We start from the raw sequence: 22412 nt of genomic DNA, 5'->3' as shown, positions 1-22412 counted from the left end.
TACAAAAACAACATAACATTAACAAAAGATTTATACAGAAAGCTTATTCCTCAACATGAACAACAGCACAGACCCAGGTTAGCGGATAGCGGTTTATTTTTAAACATTCAATTTTGATCAAACTAGGTCTGAAATGACTTTGCTGTAATGAACTTAGCCAAAATATGTGTAGAATTTTAGAAGAGATCTGACTCATACTCGAGGAAATATAAAATTAAATAAAATCAACATTTTGACCAGTTTTAACTTGCATGCTTTTTCAGGAGACTGAACAGAAACCTTTCAACCACGTGGCTCGGTCTAACTGGTCTGTACCATTGTAAAGAGAAAAATAATAAGTTCAAATTTCACTACCTCACGAGATCAATCTTTCCTGCCCTTGATGTACTCACCTCAAACTTAGCCTTGACATATACATATACAGGTGCAGACGAATGTTTCAGTTCACACACGATAGTTTCCTCAATCTGTCCTGGTTCATCCACTATCATAATCAACTCCAAATCTGCTTCTTGGCTTGCACCTGTTCAACAAATAATAAAGCATGAAACAAAGAGAGCAGGGAATATTCATACTAAGTGAATCAGCCATATTTTCACAAAGGACAGCTGTAATGATCTGTAATATGAAAGCAACAAAGTAAGTTAACGTGTAAAACCAAGATATAACGTCCTATGTGAAAATATGGTTCACCAGCGAGGACTCGAAGCTTGGTCTCCTGTATTCAAGGAAGACGTGATAACTGCTACACCAGTCCTTGAGTCCTCATCAGTGAACCATGTTCTAACATAGTACGCTATATCTTGCTTTTACACGTTTCTCAACAAATAATGCCTGGACTATAGAGCGGTTTTCAATTGAGTGTCGAAAGTAATTTCGCGTTTGCTTTGGTTTTACATGACTACGCTCTGCGATTGGTTAACAAAACCCGCGCCACTTTCTCAACCATGGGAATCCAAACCAAAACCAATCGTGTTTTGGCCGCACGAGTTTTCCCGCGCTCTGCGCCAGTTACGTGTATTTGCTTCGAATTCTGATTGGCTCGTTGTGTTGTTTAGATCTGTTGCGATTGGCCAGAGTAATTAATTTGGTTTTGGTTTTACGACACTCAATTGGAAACCGCTCTAATATGACATTGTAAGACTGGTTGATAATTTGTGAAAAAAAAAAAGACACGCTATGATAAACTTAAATGGAATAATTTTACGACAGCTGGCTTAATTTTTAACAATAATTTCACATATGAGGAGACCAGTGAACATGCCAAACTTAGGTTATGGAACGATGACTCCAGTACCCCCCCGCCCCACCCTACCCCCCACCTTGAAAAGCTAGTTCGAGTTAGCTGGGTTGGTGTTGAATTTTAAAGTCTCTTGATAATAGAGCGGTTTACAATTGAGTGTCGAAAGTAATTACGTTTTTGCTTGGGTTTTGCATTGCTAAGCTCTGTTATTGGTTGATAAAACTCGCGCCACTTTCTCAACCAATAAGATGTAAAACCAAAATGAATCGTGCCTCGCTCCCACGCATTTTCCCGCGCTTGGCGCCGGTTACATGTATTTGCTTTGAATTCTGATTGGCTCGTTGCGCTGTTTACACCTGTTGTGATTGGCCAGAGTAATTGCTTTGATTCTGGTTTTACGACACTCGATTGAAAACCGCTCTAATTGATAGTCCTAAATGACTCGTTACGATTAAGTTTATTTTACACTAACGCATTGTACCTATAACAGCTGATTGCGGTTCGACACATATTCTCCTGGATGGTTCTTCAACATTTCGCCACAAAACTCTTGCATCAGAAATGCTGTTGTTAGACATCTAGAACGGGGAAAATCGCATGTTTACATGTATCACTGGAAGAAAATTCTTGTAAACCCACTGATTCCAGGGTGATATAGACAATTATTACATTGTAGTCACCAAAGCTTTAATTTGATACTTTGGACAAACGAAGCATGAAAAAAAATCATTCTGCTCAGGCCTTACGCGCGACAAAGTAAGAGAAAAAAAGTCACATTTTCCCAGCATGATTACAAAATAGCACAAGTACAAAGTGGCCTGATAATGGAAGAATATAGTCGAAGAAGATTATGAACAATCATCCTGAAGATGATCCCAGAGTATATGGATTTAAAAGATTACTCGCTTAGAAACAATTTCGTGATACACGAAATTCAAAAGCCGACACCCGCGCCACTATGAAGTTTCACTTTTCATAATATGGGTGACAAATTACTCCTCCATTTTCAGGTGAAATTTCAGCGTTAATTTACAATTTCACATGTGAAATTACAAAATTGCTATGCCAACGTTTGGTATGTCTCACGATCGTGAGCGTAATTTATCACTCTTGATATTAAAAGGTAATCAAATGGTATACTCATGAAATTAGGAAATAATTTCACTTGCGGTTTGTCAAATTCTAATAATTTCCCGAGGATGAAATTGTTTCCTAATATTTCACTTGTCACCATTGGATTATCCATACTAATTTCTGGGAATTTCTATTTTCCATGGGTTGTTGTTTTCGGACCTTTAAGGAATTGTATTTTAACATTGAGGGAGCTTAAGCAACGACGACGGCGACGGCAACGACAGCGCCGCAAAACAATAGGTTTAATGAGCAAAAACAATCTCTCTGCACGTGAGTTTTACATTTTGGTACATTTCTTTGCCGTCCTCCGCATAACAACAACGTGAAATGACCACATTTAAGGTTTTGTGGAGAACGTAAACGCACGACGGTGAATTTTTCATTTTCTATCTTAACTTGTAGGCCAGTCATACCAATTTGGTGCCTGGATAGTTCGCCATTTTTGTAAAAGCGAGTTGAAATAATTGCAAAGTAGTACAAATGAAATAAAGATATATTTTCAGGTGACGTTTTCGTTGCCATTGCCGTCGTCGTTTTTTAAGCTCCCTATTATTCAAAGCTGACCTTCAGTGGAAATCTGTACTGGACACCTATTGTCAGTGTCCCTGGACACACAACCAGCGGTGGAGAGACACACACATCAAACGGCTGGAAAAACAAAAACATCAGCTATAAGAACTGCAACAAAACATTTGAAACAAATTACTCATAAAGACAATTTAAGCGTTTTTTTTTTACCTTGCTAACAGCTTTCATCTCAAGTTCCACAGCAGTGACGTCTCTAACATCGTAAGTGGAGTTGGCATCTGCATCATGGATTGGGATTTCCTCCAATATCAGATGACCAACAGTATTATAACTGCCAACCTGTGAACCGAACAAACAAGCTCCCCTCAATACATGCCTCACTTCTTCTATTTATCTTTTCACCTGGTTAAAGGAAACCTCCACTCTTAAAATAAATTGAAGTGAAATTGTTGAAAATACAATCTTATTTCTAATTCCATTGGAAAACACGGAAATAATGTTCCTCTGTCGGACAAAACAGAATTTGATTATCGCCTATTTTTCATTTTAAATTTCCCGGGCGCCGCCATCTTGGATTTCATGACGTAATACGGTTGCTCAATTGTTTTACACAAAAGAACTTCTGCTTGAAAATGATGTGTTATTCAGGAATGACACAGGCAAACTCGGAAAAAAGGAAATCCGAGTGCTCCTATCAGGAGCCGAACCTAAGACCTTCCGATTACTAGCTCGGATGCTCTACCACTGAGCTACAGGAGACTCGTAAGAGCTAAGGCCATTAAACAAGGTTCATGTGACAAACATCCTGCATACTGCTTATTGACAATAGTGGCAACCGTATGACGTCATAACATCCAAAATGGCGGCGCCTGGGAAGTTTCAATCGAAATTAAAATAGTCGATAATCATATCTAAATTTTAGCACACTTGAATGCCACTTCTACTTTTTACACTTTCTTCCGAAAATTTACTGTCAATTTGTTGTCAGAGTGGAGGTTCCCTGGACACACCAAGTTTTAAAAACGTATCGCCTCACCTCTCTAGGTGCAAACTCCAGGATGAAATCAACTGACTGACGAGGCGGCAGCGTGCCCATATTTGGTGTGATTTTGAACACCCCATGATCCTCCAGGGTCCGTGGAACTTGAGATGATGCCATCAGTGTCTGCACAGGTTTACCAGGAGACACAGGACACCTGAAGAATGGCTTGTATAGCTTCCAGCGGAAAGGGAGAGCTACATTCCTGGAAAGATAAACAATTAATCCCTCACAAATCTCTACTAACTAAGGTGGCTGGCACCCGTTTCCAACACTTATCCTTTGACGATATGTAAGTAAAATATCCTGGAGCTGAATTCTTGGAGACCAAATCAAAGCTTAGAAAAGAAAGAAAAATTCGTTGTCGTGTGTTTACGTCCTCCATAAAACGTCCCAGCAGGCAATTTCACGTCCTAATCGTGCAGTGACGGCAAAGAAATGTACCAAAAAGGGTAATGCACGTGCACGTGTAGAGTTATTGATTTGGTTATTACGCCGTTGCCGTCGCCATCGTCGTTGCTAAAGCTCCCTTCCCGGGGGGGAGGGGGGGTGGGACTCTCGTATGAAAGTGACGGGGGTGATCGTCAAAAATTTTGTAGAGAACCCCTAAAAGGTCCCAGAATTCTGTTTCGTGGCCTGGTCCAAACAATTTTTTTCTTACCCCTAAGAGGTAACAAATCAGTTGACTGACATTTACTTCCCCTCATATTTTTCGGCTCAATACCGTAAAAGGTACCACCATACTCCCGACGGAAGTCATTTCCGATTTTAGCACCCTAAGGGGTACCAAACTACAAATTTTAACCCCTAAAAGATACGACGATCACTCCCGTCACTTTTATGCGGGAGCGCTCCCCCCCCCCCCCCTCCCCGGGAGCTTTCTTTTGTTAATCATACAAAGTACCCACTCCAGGACAAGCTACAAAATAATGGAAAGCCAACTCACGTAGTGTTCTTTATGATCAGAGTCTTGTCTATAGATGTTTCTGGGTTCTGTGCATTGAATCGTATTAGATGCTGTGCGGACACGTCCCTCATTTCTCCAATTTCAGATTCACTTAGTCCCCCTGATACAGAATCCAGCTCAACTCCAGCCATTTGACCTGTGCCTGGGAAAACACACCACAACAAACATTAAAAAACAGTTATGTACCAGCATGCATAGACAAGGTGAAGAAATCACATTACAGCGCAGGTAAGAGAAATAGCTTCAAGGTAGGAAACAACTTTGATGATAATACTGTTTTGTACGTATGCACCATTTGGAAATGTTAATAGTTATTATCATATTATGACCTCACAGCAGCTGGATGCAAAGCTCTTGAGAAACCGCCTGTGTGAGGGCCACGCGCATTGTAAAAGCCATAGGCACTGATTCAAATTTTTACTGGAAACTCCACATTGATAGCAAACGGCCTTAAAATGACTTTATAGTTTATATTTATAGTTTGTTGTCATAATCATAATTATCTACCAGGAGCTCGCGTGTTCCTTGTCGTTAAACTATAAACAATTTTAAATGGGTCATATGATAAAAAAAAAACTTATTGACTGATCATGAGTTACGGACCAGATGGTAGTTATGAGAGGTTAGACCACAAGGGGGTAAATAATATTTATGGGCCATATATGGGCCAAATTTAAAGGTCATGGCGTACAACCTTCAATCACGGCACTCGGTCAATACTCCATAACCTCGAGCCAAATATCTTCCCGTTCAGCCCTCCCACTCAGCCGATAAGTAAATACTGTTGAGGAGGATGATTATCACACTCATGATCACAATGACAGTGATAAATAAGACGACAATGGCGATGACGATGATGATGGCATTGATGTTGATGATGACAATGATGATGATGATGATGATGACAACACCAATGGCAACTCTGGCAATAATTTCAAAGAACTTGAAACTGAGAACCGCAGTCCCCTGCAAACATGTATCAGACTTTGTTACCTTCAATGGAAAACTCCTTTACATGACAGTTGTCACAAACAAACACTACTTCTTCTTTGAAGTACTTGGCTGACGTGGGGCAAAAGATGATCTGAACACAATAAAACTCATTATTTAGGACATTAATTTTGTGCTCTACTGCACAACAACCATCACTAAACGTTAACCTAGTTTAATGGTCTTAGCTCCCACAAGTCTCCTGTGATTCAGTGTTAGAGTATCCGAACTAGTAATCGGAAGGTCTTAGGTTCTGTATGACTGTTCAGAGTTGGTGTTTATGGAGGTGGGGTGTGCATGAACACACAGACAACTGGTTAGAATGTCGATTAATTCGAATACCAAAGGTAAATAGAAAGGTACCTCTTTTATTGAAAAGTGCCATTTTGAATAAAACTAATAAGAACCAATTTGGTGTCATTTCCTTGTAGCAAGAGTATGTCAGTGTCACTTACTGAATAATACATCATTCTCATTTATTCCATTGCGCATATGCCACACATGACATTCCAGTCCTAGCAGTATGCAGGATATTTGTTCCATGAACCTAGTTAAATGGTCTTAGCTTCCACGAGTCTCCTGTAGCTCAGTGGTAGAGCATCTGAACTAGTAATTGGAAGGTCTTAGGTTCGACACCTGATAGGAGCACTCAGATTTTTTTTCCGAGTATGCCCATGTCACTTACTGAATAATACATCATTCTCAAGAAATAATAATGTTCCACAAACAAGCTTATATCAATCAAATTGACAAAAAAATTAAAATATCTAACTTGAAGTGTAAATTACCTAATAAGAAACCACTAATTTTCTTCTATTGATGGTTACTGGTTAAAAACTAAGCATTTGACAGCTTATTTTTATAATTTATTATTAAAAGTTAAATTATATTCAAGCTGTTTTGAAACAGTGGTTGATGATTTACTCTCTTTTAGTGGCATTAAGGATGGTGCCTACTAATTCAAAGGTATTTTTGCGCAGTTAACAGTTACCCTACACAATGTACCGTAACCATTCACAACTTACCTCCAATGTCATCACTTCTCCAGCATCCAGCTTAAACATGGCTGGTTTTAGTTCAAATGGTTCAGCAACAATAGACCCTGGATTTTCAAGAGTCCACTATAGGACAACAAAAGCATTTTAAAAAGTACATAAGTGTGGCTAATCTCCCAGCACACGGATGCTCATTATTCCTGTAATGCAACCATCAAGGGGATAGAAAACACCAACAGAAAACAACTGGCCCTAAAGGTAAGACAATGGGTACAGCAGGCTGTCGATAAGTTTTGAGTCACATAATTTTATTACAACAAACTTTGTTGCTTTGTGAATAAAATGGACCTTCATGTACATCAGGCAAGAAATTAAACTCCCATTAACAGCTGGGGTGGTGTACAGTCTTTCAAAATCAAATATGCTTTCTTTTGAAAAATTTTAGTCAAGTTTCCTGGGTATCAAAAAAGGTTTGTACATCAGATTAGTGGAAAAATATGCTGAAATCCACTGAATTTAAAATAAGTTGTTTGTACAGCATTTCCTACCTTGGGAAGTAAACCTCAAAGAATTTTATAGCCAAGCAATCTATAATTGCTCTGGAGCAAACACAACCATATTGCTTTAACCATTGCCTTTGTATTAGGTTGTACGCTTTTAAAAGGTTCAGTAAAAACAACTGACATTTTGCAATATCACTGAATTTATTTAACAAACTTTTAAAAATTAACAGACCTGTATTAATACGTTATGTATATACCTGGAATGTAGTTAAGGGCCAGCAAGATTTTCTCATAATACAAAACTTGCCATCCCCTCCTTTGTTTTCACAATTCAGCTGAACAACTTTCTTGCCTCCCACCAAGGTATGACCACAATCAAGCACAGGAGACACTAAAAAAACAAATAGAATTTCAACAATAATTGCACAGCCATTGACAACAAGGACTGTTAATCAAAATGATAATAAAATGCTGTGGGATATGATACATAAGTCGTAATAGCAGACATCTCTGTCAGTAAGAAAATCTAATGGTGCACGTTTGGAACATTGTATCTGAGATGTCTGTGAGCTTGTGGGAGACAGGTTGGGATGGATTACTTTCCCTGTTGCTTCTGCTTACACATGAAACCAAGGCTAGCAATCAATTAAGGTTAAACAAGGTCTGAACAAGAGACTATTATCAGATTTTACATCCACTAATGAAAGTGCAAAGGCTTGCTCCTCAAATTTAGTTCGGTAATATTCCAAAATTTCTGATGTACGACACGAGTATCGAGAGACTCTTGTCTTGTGAGAAACAAGACGAAACTGGTAACTTACTTTTGAGCAGTACTGTACATGTATTGTGTACACAGGACAGTGCATGATAGTTGTCAAGAATATACAAATTCATGAGGATTTTTTCATTCTTTACTTACAGGACAACACAGGAGGAGGCCTTCGGGCCTGGATAGAGATAACCATTGGAGGATCAACTTGCGTTTTCACCTAATGGATAACAAAAGAAATACATTTTCAATATATGAACTTTGAAACTAAAGACAGTTTTAGTTTAGAAACCCTGACATCTAAGGCCCACTGTAGAAGAGATGCTTTCAAAAGTTTTGCTTGGAAATTTCGGAACTTTTCAATGTTAAATGGAAAGACTTTAACCCAGTCATTCCAAACTTGCAATCGCATTGGTAGATCAAAAAATGTACATGTACAGTGTATGTCAGGATGCAATGATGGCAGAAGAAGATGACAAAATTTGTGCAGAAAAAGTGGAGTTCCTCCGAAGATCGTCCATTTGTTCAGCGCATACCATTAATTTTTGTATTTCAACTGGTTAAACCAAAAATTTGGGCCAAATAGAAAATGCCCCACATCTCACACAAAATAGATTGAAGAGTGTAGTGTAGCCTGAAGCAATTTATTTTAGGGTAATTTCTCCAATGAAGAAAAGTAAAGTTTTTAGCCTTCTTACAACCAGACTTATCTGATAATGTGATGTGTCTTCCTATTACACATACATTCTTTCAAAACTGGAAGAAGGGTGATTAAACTACACAAAATACAACTTCAAACACCATAATCAGTGATTTCAATGAGAGCTGAAACTGACAAAATTTGCTGCCTGTGTTGAGTGAATAATTTCGCCTAAATTTTGTCATCTACTTTTGCTAAAACTGATAGCATTCTAGTATGAATTGAAATACCTTAATAGCTGCTTACATGTACATCTATACTAATTGTACAAGTAGCTTTTAATATCTGCTCTAAAATTCATTGAAACCTCGACCATAATGTTATATATTTTTAGAAACAGAAGAAACAAAGAAACAAGAGCTCAGCAAATTATGGCAAAATAAGTTTCATTCTAAGGCCCTGGTCAAATGGCACATGATAGTTGATGATAATCGATGATAATCAAAACTATCATCCACTATTATCAACTATTACACAGGTGGTCAAATAGCTCAAAGAACGCTGATGATAGTTTACCATGAGCCCCTAGTGTAAGGCACCTGCCGAGTGTCAACATCCCAAACAAAACTTCGCATGGATGAATTTTTTGCGGTGAAAGAGGGTGGCAGCCTGCTCTGTTTTCCTTCAGTTGTTGGAAGAACGAATGGAAAATGAATCTAGAGAGTGCTGGTAGAGAAAACAGCTGATCGAAAACTATTATCGACTATCATGGGCGTGATCAAATGGGAACAACTATCATCAACTATCATGAAGAATTTGAACACGCTCAAAGTAAATGATAGTTGATGATAGTCAATGCTACCCCATGATAGTTGGTGGTCAACCGAGTGTGCAAGTTTTAACTATAATCATTGACTATCATGCGCCGCTTGACCAGGGTTTAAGGAATCTTAATTTAAGTATGGTGCCTTCTTTTGCTACTGCTAATAAGTTCCACACATCTCAGGGTGGACTAAGAAAATAATATTGGTTCGTTAAGGATGGTGCTACATGTAGTAATACAAAAGTATTTTTGCATGGTTTATGATTACAAAATGCATCCAGGAAAAGCAGGTTTTAGCAAGACAGTGTTAAACATTGGAGTCCAAAAAGAAAATTAGGGGTAATCACACATTTTTCAGAAATACTTAACTTCAATTTTTACATACTGTTGCCTTATACCTCTCAAAAATGCATGGGTATTTGATCTCCAATTTTCTCTTTGGATTTCAATAACCCGTGCTGAGATCTACTTTTCCAAAATAGTTTTAAACGATGCAAAAATACCTCTATATAAGGACTGGCACGGTCCTTAATTCCCAAATAAACATGTAACATGTACATGTACATCACCATACCTTGAGGAAATCATCATAGTCTGCTAAAGAATCAGGGGCAAACTTGATTGGATACTGACAGCTAAGGCCTGGTGCGACTACACCATGTTCCCCAGGGAATCTCCCTAAAAAAGACAAGAAAACATTAAGTTAAAAAACATGTCTTGTGCCAAACTCAGTAGTGTTGTGCTCTTTTTAAAAACAAACAGATAATAACCCTAAATCACATTCGAACAGTAATACATGTAACAGTCAAACATCAAAACATAATCAAACAAATTTATGGAATGTCTTGCTTGGAAGAGGCACCTCATGCACAAAAGCAGCCAATCATACAGTATTTGCTTCCAAAAACATATAACAAATAAATGTTTCCCATTTTTGGTTTAACTGCAAGTAAATAATTTACAGACAAATCAGTTACAATGCACAGTATTGCTCTAAACTATTTTAGGTTGGTGAAACTAAAACAGCTGTTTTTTCGTTTGTGGCAAAACAGATCACTCTGGCATGGTGCTTATTTCTAGCAATTTTCAATTACAATATCCCAGCTTGTTATATACCTAGACTTTCACTCAACAAAATGGGCACTGTGATTGGTTTATTCTTGGTCACATGCCCCTGATCAAAAACAAATGTATCCCGACCGGGATACAGTTCTGCAGTTGTTGCCCTCTCATTTGTTTGTTTGTTAATTTGCTCTGCTGTGATTGTTGAATATATAACAAAGCACTTAATGTATGGTCCCTGAGGAAACTAGTCTAGAGTCCTGGTGTTTCCCTCGACTTCATCTCAGGAAATATCAGAACTCTCGGGAAAACAAAACTAACTGTTTCCCGAGAGACCATACATTAAGTGTATATTTATCCAAGCTTACAGTGTACTGAAGCATTTTAGAGTGGTGCTGTATGCATTACAAAACCTGCAAGTTCTCTGACAAGAATGATGACAACAAATGGATCAAATATGCACATCTAAGATGCCAAATGAACTAATCAGTTTTAAAATAATTGTTGTCAATAAAGATCATGTCCATTTCAAGAAATATTAAAAGACTAAGATGTTCTACCTAAATTTCACCTACCTAGCCCAACTGAAAAGTATTTTGAAGATGGTGGAGTGATTCTAAGTTGACGACTTGATGAAGAAACATTCTTGAGTTCCAACAGTAACTGAAAGGATACATGTATGATATGCATTCACGAAAAATAATTATGTAGTTTGTAATGCCATACTTATTTTAACAGTAAGTAGTACAAAAGTGGTGAGAATTTAAAGATTATAAAATCGACGCTGTTAAGAGAGTTTCAACCAACGTTTCAAACGGCGATGCTGCTTTCTTCAGGGTACAAAACTATACCGTTAAAAAGTTTGTTTAATTAGCTCACATACAAAAAGTAGCATTTGTTTATTTATTAATCCTTTAGGGAGGGGATTTTTGGATAAACTTTTAATGCCAGTTTAAACAAATTGCACTTGGACTCCTTGTGAATTTGTGCATTTTACATGTTTTGTTGTTGTTCTTTATTATTATTATTATTATTATTATTATTATTATTATTATTATTATTATTATTATTATTATCAGAGAACTTTACAATGTAGATTGTCTATTAGATTTTTATCTTTAACACCAATTTTTTTATTACTATTATTATTACTCTTATTATCTTGATAAACGTATGGATGCTAAAATAGAACCACATAGGGTGTGCAGCGTAACCTATGCGATCTGAAGGAATTATAAAAAGAAAACTGCTGAGTTAAAAAAAAATTGGTGATAAAAGATAAAAATCTAAATAGACAATCTACATTGTAAAGCTCTCTGATACTAAAACTATATTATTTTATAATTATAGAGCTAAAATTATTTATAAAGAGCTCCTGTGCTATAATCCCTCAGGGAAAGTCAAGTGACGCTAGCTTTGAAAGTTCTCACTATGTTGAGAGAACTCGAGATGGTACCTAGCATAGCCTTCTGCATCCTTCTCAATACGTCATAGCCCATACTACCAGAGAGCTTCCCATTGTCAGGTCTACATCCCTTGACCATTATTATTATTATCATCATCATCATCATCATTATTATTTTATTTTATTTTTTTACTTTTTTTTTTGTTATCAAGAGCATCTACTTTACATGGACAGTGTAAATGGCGCATTGACTGACATGGATTCAATCCCCATCAGAGAGTCATTGCACACTGTTTCTTAAGATGACTGACTTTGGTGAAAAACACAGCAATCAAACAGTTGTCTGTCAGTGCATGGTGACTACATGTTACAGTAATTTCTACATCAGGATGTTGTGCAAAATAGTGTGCCCCAGAAAAACTCCAGCCTAATCACACCTCATAAACTTTTCCAACTTCATAGGCTGTGAACACAACTGGTGATGGTGAAGCAATAAAAATCTCAACAGGATCAGTGGATCTGAAAACAAAACATCAGTGTCGGTTACATGAACCCCTGATAATTTTTATGGTGTTTTAAGGTCATGCCCTTAAGTTGGGACTGGTGGATGTCTGTCAGTCAGATGTTGTCGTAATTATACTGACAGAAGTAAATACCCAAGAATACTTAGGATTTACCTAGTTGGATTTGAATTTCAAAGTTCACATGTTATTGCAGTAAATGCCAGACATTTGTGCAGAAATGTGACCTTGTTGGCATGAGACTCAACCACCCATTTGCTATTAACAGGTGGTGACAATACAACCTTGTACATGTGCATGACAAGTCAGCAAGGACTAACTTGCATGTATTAATTTCCTCAACTTTAAAAATGTGTTTGGAAAAGAATCTGGATAAATTAAAATGTTCTCTTGTATGAACCTCATGGACTGTACATGTAACTTCTTTCAACCGAAGAGGGGTTGGTGGTTACGTGTACATGCTACGTAATTATTTCTGTCGGTTGTCATGACACCAAGGTGATGTGGGGTGGGGTTGGGAACTCACTTGTTTTCTTTTTCTGTATCCAGTTTCTTTTTCTTTTTCTCCTTGTGTGGTTTTATAAGACCTGACGTCAGGGGAGGCACAAATCGTGGATTTCTCTTATACTCTGCTTTGCTCTGTAGCCTCTTGAGATCATCTCGCTCCACTTGCCGCTGGTCAGGTTTCATGGACTCTTTCCACACCGAGGATTTTGTCAGTCTGCTCTTAGCCTTAAAGTAGATAAAAAAAATTAAATGAATTCATCGCACCCAGAGGTTCAAAAGTGATTTAGGGTTAGGTTTAATTTTATAGTGTTAACGGAAGGTTTCATATTTCACCTGGTATCTGTTAGCCAGTCAAACAAGTAACAGTTATATAACTCTCAATACATGTACATCTCACAGTACTCACAGCAAAGTATGGGGACAAGATGTAAGAATTTGTTCTTTGATAATTTAGGGGTTAAAGGGTTAAGAACTCTCCTACCACAAAAATTTTAAATGTAACATGTAAACCCTGCCTAAAGTATAAGGTGAAAATGTGCTGCATATGAGATCTAGAACGTGTATCTAATGTCTTCCTGAAGGACATACAGCTGAATCCACCTACTTAAAAAGTTGCATAAAATATTAAATAACAATAATTATAAAATTTTTACATGTAGGTAAAGTGTACTAGCTAGGGAGAGGAGATTTTTTGGAGTCTTTACTGCCGTTTGACTGCCATCCTTTACCCTAACTATGATTTCATCAACAAAAAACAGTACATGTGACTTACACTTGGAGGTGGTGACATGTCCAAATCTCTCTTCCCTTTTGCCTGAGTAGGTGGAAGTGACGCCCAAGGCCAGGTTGAAGTGGACAGTGCTGTATCATCAAGATAATCTGTCAACGGAGGTGTCTTCCTGTATCGCTGCTGAGATGATGTTGTGGGTCTGGCATAACTTGGCACTTCATCAGCTATATTTGATACACAAAATAATTACATGTAGCTAGCTAACTAGTCAAGAATACTATTCTACTTTAACTTGCAAAAAATGCTTGTACACCTGTATATACTGTGTTTTATTTTTTTTGGTTTAAGATTTTTCAAACCAGTTTTAATTTCCTTTGTGCTGTATTCTTTACAAAGGGAAAGAAAAATCAATTGAAACCAGTTTGAAAATTTTTAAACCAAAAAAAGTTTTGAACTACAACATATGTGTACATGTTTATAATGATTACCATCACCCTTAGATGAGTAGTACTACGTAGAAATCTATTCAATCGGTAATACGAGGAACAAATAACTCCTGAAGTCGAAATGATAAGTTATTATTAATAGAACAATGGTTAATATGGGCAAGCAATGAACAATCCATTGGGCCTACAGTAACCGCTTTGGCTTCTTGTATGAGTTGTCAATATTAGGGGTAAAGTAATTATGGTCCTTGAAAAAGGAGCTAGAGGTTTTGGCAAATTTTCGGCAAGTCTCGAAATCTCAGCGTCTCAAACTAGAGTCTTGGTATCTCAAGCTCGTACAAATAAAACGGGTCTTGGAATGTCATACATGTATTTCAAAATTTGAGCCTTGGAGTCTTGTAGGCGAAGTCTAAATCGTTTAGTCTAAATCAACTGGTTCCAATTTATCAAGAAACAATTTCTAGTATGAGGGGCAGAGTGTAGTAAAAGTCTCATGCTCGCATCTCTAAAAACACGGTGTCTCGCCCTCAGATGTTTGAATTGCAGTGTCTGGCTCAAATTTGAAAAAAGTGGTTAAGTCTCAGTCTTGGATTTGTAATGAGGGTCGGTGTCTCAGCGAGTCTCAGATTTTACCATTCTAAAAAATCATCCCTAATATTGGCAAAGTCAAACAATCAATATTTAAAATTATAATAAATTATATATATGTGCAGTGTACTATATGCAAAGTCTTCTTAATCAGCCTCGTCTCAAGTCTCTACTCATTGCAGTATGTAACTTGTACAATAACATGGTGCCTCAAACATTGATTCAACAAACTGACCTTGTGGTGCTCTAGATGGCGATGCCACTTCTGAAGAGAAGTCTTCTGGCACTATGAGGTTGTAACGCTGTAACAACTGAGTGTCGAGACAGTTTCTAAGGTTGGACTTGGCTAAAGCAATAACATAAATATTTTTTATGATGAACAACTTGTAGTTCTAATCATTATTTTTAAACAGCACACATTTGGTGGTCTTTCAATTATTCTATCTGATATTTCCTTAATAATTCATGAAGAGAAAACAAAGAAAATCACTATTATGAAGGAGGTTTGAAAATGTGAACTTATTACAATAAAATTTGGTGAATTTTGCTTTGAAATTTTTCCAATTGTTAATGGTTTAAGAAGCTACATTTGCATGTATATCACACACCCTCGAAAGGGTGTTTCATCCGAGTTCCAAATACCTCTTGGTGTGTTTGGAAATGTGATGACACACTCTTTCTCATGACGTTCTTACTTTAATAAAATTCCTACCGTAACTTCCATGATTACCCTAAACTTCACCACTACTCTACTCTCTACTCCCAGCATCTCAAACTAGAGTCTGACAGTATCTCTAGCTCGTACAAATAAAGTGGGTCTTAGAATGTCATTTTTCGAAATTTGAGCCTCGGAATCTTGCAAGCCAAGCAAAAGTTTAGTCTAAATCAACTGGTTCCAATTTATCAAGAAATAATTTCTAGTATGAGGGACAGAGTGTTGTTGTAGTGTTGCATATTAATTACCCTAAACTTCACCTCTACTCTTAGGTGAGAGTTAAGTACAAATTATAGCACTTCTTGAGATGCAATTTCCATTTCACAAAAGAGAATCTTGTGATGGGACGCCATTCATGTCTTGCAAGTAGAGTGGTAACTTACTTTTTAGTGGCATTATAATATTAACAACAAAATACCTGGTGGTAGACCCAGTGCATAATAATTTTCATATCCTTCAGATATTCTTTGAAGCTCTCTCTCATCAGCTGCCATAGCAGCAGCTTGTGCCTGCATTATGTGGGCTTCCAACATGTCTGCTTCTCTGTGCCGACGATCGCGTTCCTCTTGTATCTGCACATGTGTAATAATTACAGCATGAAAAACAAAGAAAATGACCTACATTCCAATGAGTTACCCAGTAGATGAATATTAAGAGTGTGTTCTTTGGGAGAATCCAAAAATGGATTGGCGATCTCAGATCATTAGGATCATGGTGCATCAAAGGAACCGACGAATCCACTCTGGAAAAGGATTCGTTGGTTCCTTTGATGTACCATGATCCGAATGAGCTGAGATCACAAATCCGTTCTTGGATTCTCCCAAAAAAATGCACCCTAAGAGCATTGAAAATCAAACAAGGCGGTGACTGATCTGTTTGAGCTCCCATCGGCAACTCAGATACTGTACATGTACATGTACGTTTATTTCCTGGGGAATTTTAAATAACTTCATGTAAATGACAGTTTGTCCCAGGTCCCCTTTTCTATACTTCAACTCAAGAAATCCCTACCCTTTTATTCACCTCCAGCTTGAAAAAAGGTATTACGTTCAGGGGGAGCCTCCCCATGTAATCCATTATGGGGATTACCTCCACCCCAGTTCTTTTCTTTTTCTTTATATCAATTTTCTTCCTCCACAACACTTTATAGACTATAGTACTACAGCTGTAACTGCCATTACCACAGTCTTTGCTTTGGAGCAGTCATCCAACAAAAATTGTAAATGTCACTCTTGGAATACTTTTGGATTTGCATGGTTTTACCTTAATTTTGCTCAGAATTTGCTGTTTGGCAAAAAACCAGTAAGCCTTGATCATGTTGCAGTAATACACTAGCTCAGGCAAAGGCCAGCATTTGAACCTTTAAGGTCAGAGATTTGTGTTCAATGTTCAAAATACATGTATAAATGCTACACTGAAGGGCATTTGTGGATTATGTATGGTCGAAAGAATTACTTGTTAGAAAGTCCAAAACAAAAGTCAAAAGACCCCATTAAGGGTACAAGTAGAAGGCATTGGCAGCAATTATTAATTACAGTAATTGCCGCCAATGCCGATGCCCCTGCCTCCCTCCCTCAGTGGCTTTAATCATTATTTTACAGATGCATTATAATTCCCTATCTGACCTCTGTTGATGAAAAAATTAATGGCCTTGTTTTAAGCCAAAGCAATTTTTCATCGACATAGGCACAGATATTGTAAGAGAGTCATAACTGCTGAAATAGAGCCCTTCCTCACTACAGTACAGGTACTGAACTCGAGGCTATAAAAGAATATGCAACAAAAAAGCCAACATCTATCAGCTTACATGCAAGAAAAACTTTGTTAATATTTTCGTGCTTGAAATACTTAATGCCATGAAAGGCCTCACAAGTGCATAACACTCATGATTTTTCGTCTGTGCTTGCAAAGAAAAATCAGACCGGTTATAAGCTTACAGTATAAAGTACAATGCAAGTTGGAGGCCGAAACGACGAACTTATTTTTGTTTTCTCTCAAACACAGCTCAATTCTGCATGCTCCCTTACCTTTCTCAATTGCTCCACATATTTATCGTGGTAACCTGCATCGCCACTCTTGGAAATAGCGAGATTTTTTACAGTGTCTTCCCCAATAACATCGCGAGTGAATACCTCACGAAACACGCTGGCAAGTAAATGTGATACATCTTGAGAACGACCAGAGGAAGGTCGCTGTAAATGCATAGGAGGTTCCACTTCCACCTCCTTTACGTGTGCCATTATGACCTAAATTGTTTTCCTCTTGTTATCCAAAGAGAAAATAAGAAAAGTGTCTGTTCAAATGGTATCACTTGGCCGCCATTTTGTTTCGGTCGTCATGGATGTCGAGTTGACACATTTGATGTACAGCAGTTGTACCGCAGGCTCATAATACTCGCGCGTTAGCCGTTTCTCGCGCGTGCTCGCATGGTCCTCTCGCACATCCTCGCACGCGAACACCCTAGGACGAAAAGAACACACAACATACGTTGGAAAAATGGCTAAAAACTAAATACAGTTTTTTTCTTGCTCGGAGAAATCATTTCATGTCTTCCTCCCGATACTCTAAGGGCAATTTCATGTTAGAGAAGAGGATTTGACCAGCATACATACAGCAAATTCTCCGAGACGAAACCCTGCGAGGATCCAGGGACTTCTTCTGACGGAAGGAGTGATCTTTATACGATTGCTTTGTTGTCAGGTGTCATAGAAGAACGCACCTCGGCTCTTTTTAAACTCATTGAGATTATTGTGCGCGATATAAGGAAAAAGTCAATTCTAGATTTTAACTCTGAATTTTTGGTTTTATGAGTGAAGGTTTTGGCGTTTACATAGAGTTCCTTGTATATGTCTAGTAACCAGTTCTTCCATAAGGTCAATAATAGAATTTCTAGATGTCTTTTCTTTCCAGGGCAGGCCTCCAAATTTATAAGTATTATTTAAAGTGGTATACTAATCACCTGAAATAATTGTTTTTGTGGTGCCAGTTTTCGAGATATATGGTTTTCACTTTAAGGTGGGGGTAAACGTGAATTTGAATGGGATTTTTAGAGGTTTGAAGAAGAGATAAAAGAAAGAAAATGATTTTTAAAACACCAACAGACAGTCGATAACCACGCAAGAGCACCCCAGGTTGCTAGTGGACTAACTGGGTATCCGTCTATTAATTATTAACTACAAATTCTAATTTTAAAACCTCACTAAATCTTCAATATTTCTTATTTCTCTTAATTTTACCAATCCTTCAAGAAAAACTATCTCCTCCCAAATATACCCAAAATTCACCTAAAAATTCACAAAACACCCAACAACATAGATTTACGGGATAAGCAGAGAGTTTTTGGATTGCTTGAAACGTGAACGAGATATTTCCATGAAACCGATTTTAATCGGCATGAAAACGGCTTTAAGGTTTACCCCCGCCTTAAGTGCTGATGAATTGTTCCGGCCCTGTGAACGATAATCCTTTAGTGCATATATATTAATGACAAAAAAGATTGTTTTCTCGGTCGATTTGGAGTTTGGCAATTATGTACCTCCGGTATGGATCTGTTTCAGTAGAACAAAGAACTGAGACTTTGACTGTTCCGAGCCATGAGAAAAAAAAAACATTTTCCCTCTCCATTCCGCAGATTAAAGTTTCTCATCTTCTTGCAGTCTGAAAATTGTGGCGTTTTAACTTTTAAGAGAGCAACACATCGCTCCTCTTTTGTTTATGTTATTATAGTAACTCAGTCGCAACACCGCAAACTGTTTGGTTCGCCATTGATGGTTTGATACGGAGCCGTGCATATACATAGGTGTGTCTTCAAGTTTAACAAGGCGAGAAAAGTCCAGCAAGCATTTTTGTAAAGCCAACAACAACTCGTAAATAGCGAGAAGAAGATTCCATTCCCTAAAACGTTCTGCAAATTAGATTTTCAGCTTAAGTATCCTAACAGATCAAGTTAAATAAGTTTATACAAATATGCCTTTAAAAGGCCACAACTGAAAACGATCTCGCCGTATGGGAACCTAGGAAAATGATATTTGAAGTATATATTTTGCTGAAATGTTCTTGTTTGGGTGCCCCTGAAAAGACTTAAACTCAACAAGATGGCCAAGGTTACACTCCATCACCCTCGATCACCAATACAAACTTGCATTCAGTTCACACAATCTCCAGCCTAGAGTTAGGCTGTGTTAAAACATGGATATCTAACGAGGAGTTCACACCATTTGGCATACCAGCACAGATTTGAGACCTTCAGTAGCAACTGTAAGACTTGTAAAGATGGGATGTCCAAAACGTATGATGTGAACAATAACCTAATGTGCTTAATGTGCAACAACATCGAGGGATCATTCCTAAACCCTACTGAGTAAGCTTCAAGAAGGTAAAGTGACAGGTCTTTTTTTCAACTGAGTTTGTATTATTTTCCTGAAGTTCCATTTTCGTTGTAAACTGATCCTCAGGATATGGGAACTCGGGCAAATGCTGGCCTTAGTACTCATCAAAAATAATAAAAAAATGATATTGCTTTCTCTTAATAAACTTATGGTGAATAGAAAGGTCTCACCTTCTTATGAAGTTTATCTATTGGACTTTTGCGCGACCCTGGCTTTGGCTTGCCCAACTAAGCTAGCTTTGAAATTTAGAAAATTATTAGCATATTTTTTTGGCTAGAGAGGTAAGATCTATTTCTATTGTGTTCGACGAGGAAAGAACTCACTTCTAATACGGATTGGAGTCGAGATTGTATGGGACAACGTTGATTTGGCGATGAATGAATGGATCTTGGGAGGCGTATCTGGTATCCCCCGCAGATTTTGCAGGGGCGGATGACATCATCACCAACTTGGCGAAAGAGATAGAGCCTGGGATCGAGATCATCGAACGCAATCCCTTTTGATTATTACTACTTTATTTATTACAATTCATGGCAAGACTACATAAGTACAAAAGGGAAAAAAATAAATAAATACCACAAGGTGGTCTGCAAAAGAGTCGCTGCCTCATTCTGAGACAGACCACGTAAAATTCCCCTCGAGCAAAAATATTAAATAAAATAAATAATATTTGTACCCCCAATCAGACGGTACAAATAACTAAAACTAAAAAGTGAAATTTCGCCAGAAAAGGTCCACAAGAATAAACATAAATACAAGAAATCCATATACTAGTACTCAAAAGAAATTGCCCAACCCTTAAAACTTACAACTCCCTCTTAAAACTCATAACATTTGGAGCCATACGAATTGATAGTGTTTAAGCATTCCATAAGTCCACTATTATTCTAAGTGACATAATTCTAAAATAAAGAGTAACCAAAAAGGTATACTCGCAAAAAATACACATCAAGTATTTTGATAATGTAAAATTTATAGGGTTAAAAAATGAACAAATGAGTAGCTACAATCCTGACCAAAAACGTCGGGACGGTTTCCAAAATTCAACACGAAATACCTCCCCCAACCCCCATATAGTGCGGATGATTTCAATGGCTATCAACATTGCTTGGGAGAGGGGAGGGCTTCCAAAAATTCGCAATGATAGCACCACCTAGCCTTCTAGCGACTGGTTGTAGATGTCCAAAACGCAAATGTTCGCTGCAAACGCTATTTTAATTTCGTATCTGTCCCGGAAAATATTGACCAGGATTGTAGCTGTACAAATATGACTATTTGAAAAAATGACTCGAGAGCATCTCATTGTTGATAAGTGTTTTTTGATTTGGTCGGAAGATTCACAGTTACTGAAATCCTAATTATTCAGCAAATATCCTCAATTCTCAACTCCGGTATTTTTGAGTTTTCCTTGCAACACAGAGAAGAAAAGGAATTCCCCGGTTCCTCGGGCACAAATAAAGCCGATTAAAGAATATCTTTCACAGTTATTTTCCAGGAAATAGAGAGGAATTTATAGCTGATCTTATTCGTTAATACATCAACTTCTTCTTCGTTAGCTTGATTCTCTTCATCTCGGACTTTGATTTAAAAATTTATTGTAACGAAATTTACTGTTTTCAAGGCAACAAGATATTGACAGCCGGGTTTCAGGTTTCAAATTTGGAGTTTTTTTGCACTTTTTTTTTTTTTGAGAAATGTTGAATTTTCTCGTAACTTTACTTTTTGATTAACAACATTTTAGCATTTCTCTGTCGGTTTTAGTTCCTTCTGGTTCTATTTAAATGGTTTTCTGTGGTTTTTAAAGAAATCGAGAAAACCAAGATGGCGGATCCAAGATAGCGCTATTCGGGACAAATGACGTAATTCTCACGAAATGGGAAATCATCGTACAACTTTGTCAATCTCAAAGTATACAGTTTGGATGTACTAAATACCATTCAAATGTCATTGACAAAGTTCTTGTGGTCTTAAAGTAACAAATGGGGCCCACTTTGTAACCCCCTCCCCCTCTCCTCGGCCCCACCTCTGCCGTAAAAAAACATTTTTTAACGGCAGTCTATCGGTCTACAGTTGGAAATATAAAGAGCGTAGTAGGCGCCGGATCTGACATCCTAAATCATCTATAAAAGGTGACAGCATTGAAAGAAAGCAGTGGAGTGTACATATAGTATTCGGCATTATGTTAATTACACTCAAGTTATGCAAATCTAATACGTAGTTGATTCTTAATAACTGGGTTGTTTGCGTTTAAAAACAGGTACTCCGATTGGCATTGCACGCAACCCAGCACTGATTTCCCAAACACTTCTCCCGTTTCAACGTGCTAGAATTATGCGTTGTGACTGTTTAAAACAGCTTATGACTCTCTCAAAACCGTGACGATAATTTCCACTGAATTTAAAACAGATTAAAGGGTTTA

At 37.6% G+C, this 22412-nt stretch overlaps 2 protein-coding genes across 3 annotated transcripts in view; one reads left to right on the top strand and one right to left on the bottom strand.

Annotated features, from left to right (window-relative positions):
* Window positions 1-17950, bottom strand: part of LOC146483207 (deleted in lung and esophageal cancer protein 1-like) — a 43187-nt gene extending 25237 nt beyond the window's left edge. The window contains exons 1-18 of one of the 2 annotated variants that reach the window (XM_085106344.1): window positions 17633-17950; window positions 16024-16177; window positions 15126-15236; window positions 13899-14080; window positions 13146-13351; window positions 12536-12617; window positions 11265-11356; window positions 10206-10305; window positions 8319-8388; window positions 7657-7790; window positions 6927-7022; window positions 5905-5995; window positions 4891-5053; window positions 3942-4149; window positions 3116-3244; window positions 2942-3025; window positions 1725-1821; window positions 393-523 (exon numbers count right to left, since the gene is read on the bottom strand). In XM_085106344.1, coding sequence (XP_084962470.1) covers window positions 393-523; window positions 1725-1821; window positions 2942-3025; window positions 3116-3244; window positions 3942-4149; window positions 4891-5053; window positions 5905-5995; window positions 6927-7022; window positions 7657-7790; window positions 8319-8388; window positions 10206-10305; window positions 11265-11356; window positions 12536-12617; window positions 13146-13351; window positions 13899-14080; window positions 15126-15236; window positions 16024-16177; window positions 17633-17845 — 2343 coding nt within the window. In that variant the 5' untranslated portion in view covers window positions 17846-17950. Of the gene's footprint in view, window positions 1-392; window positions 524-1724; window positions 1822-2941; window positions 3026-3115; window positions 3245-3941; window positions 4150-4890; window positions 5054-5904; window positions 5996-6926; window positions 7023-7656; window positions 7791-8318; window positions 8389-10205; window positions 10310-11264; window positions 11357-12535; window positions 12618-13145; window positions 13352-13898; window positions 14081-15125; window positions 15237-16023; window positions 16178-17632 lie in introns of both variants that reach the window. The other variant, XM_085106343.1, reaches the window with a different exon arrangement.
* Window positions 1-22412, top strand: part of LOC146483198 (QRFP-like peptide receptor) — a 167613-nt gene that overhangs the window by 18396 nt on the left and 126805 nt on the right. The gene's annotated exons all lie outside the window — the stretch shown is intronic.

This window comes from Pavona decussata, unplaced genomic scaffold, assembly GCF_977016875.1.
Source record: "Pavona decussata unplaced genomic scaffold, jaPavDecu1.1 SCAFFOLD_40, whole genome shotgun sequence".
Lineage (NCBI taxonomy): Eukaryota > Metazoa > Cnidaria > Anthozoa > Scleractinia > Agariciidae > Pavona > Pavona decussata.
Note: the sequence above shows the minus strand (reverse complement) of the source record. Positions and strands in the feature narration are given on the sequence as shown.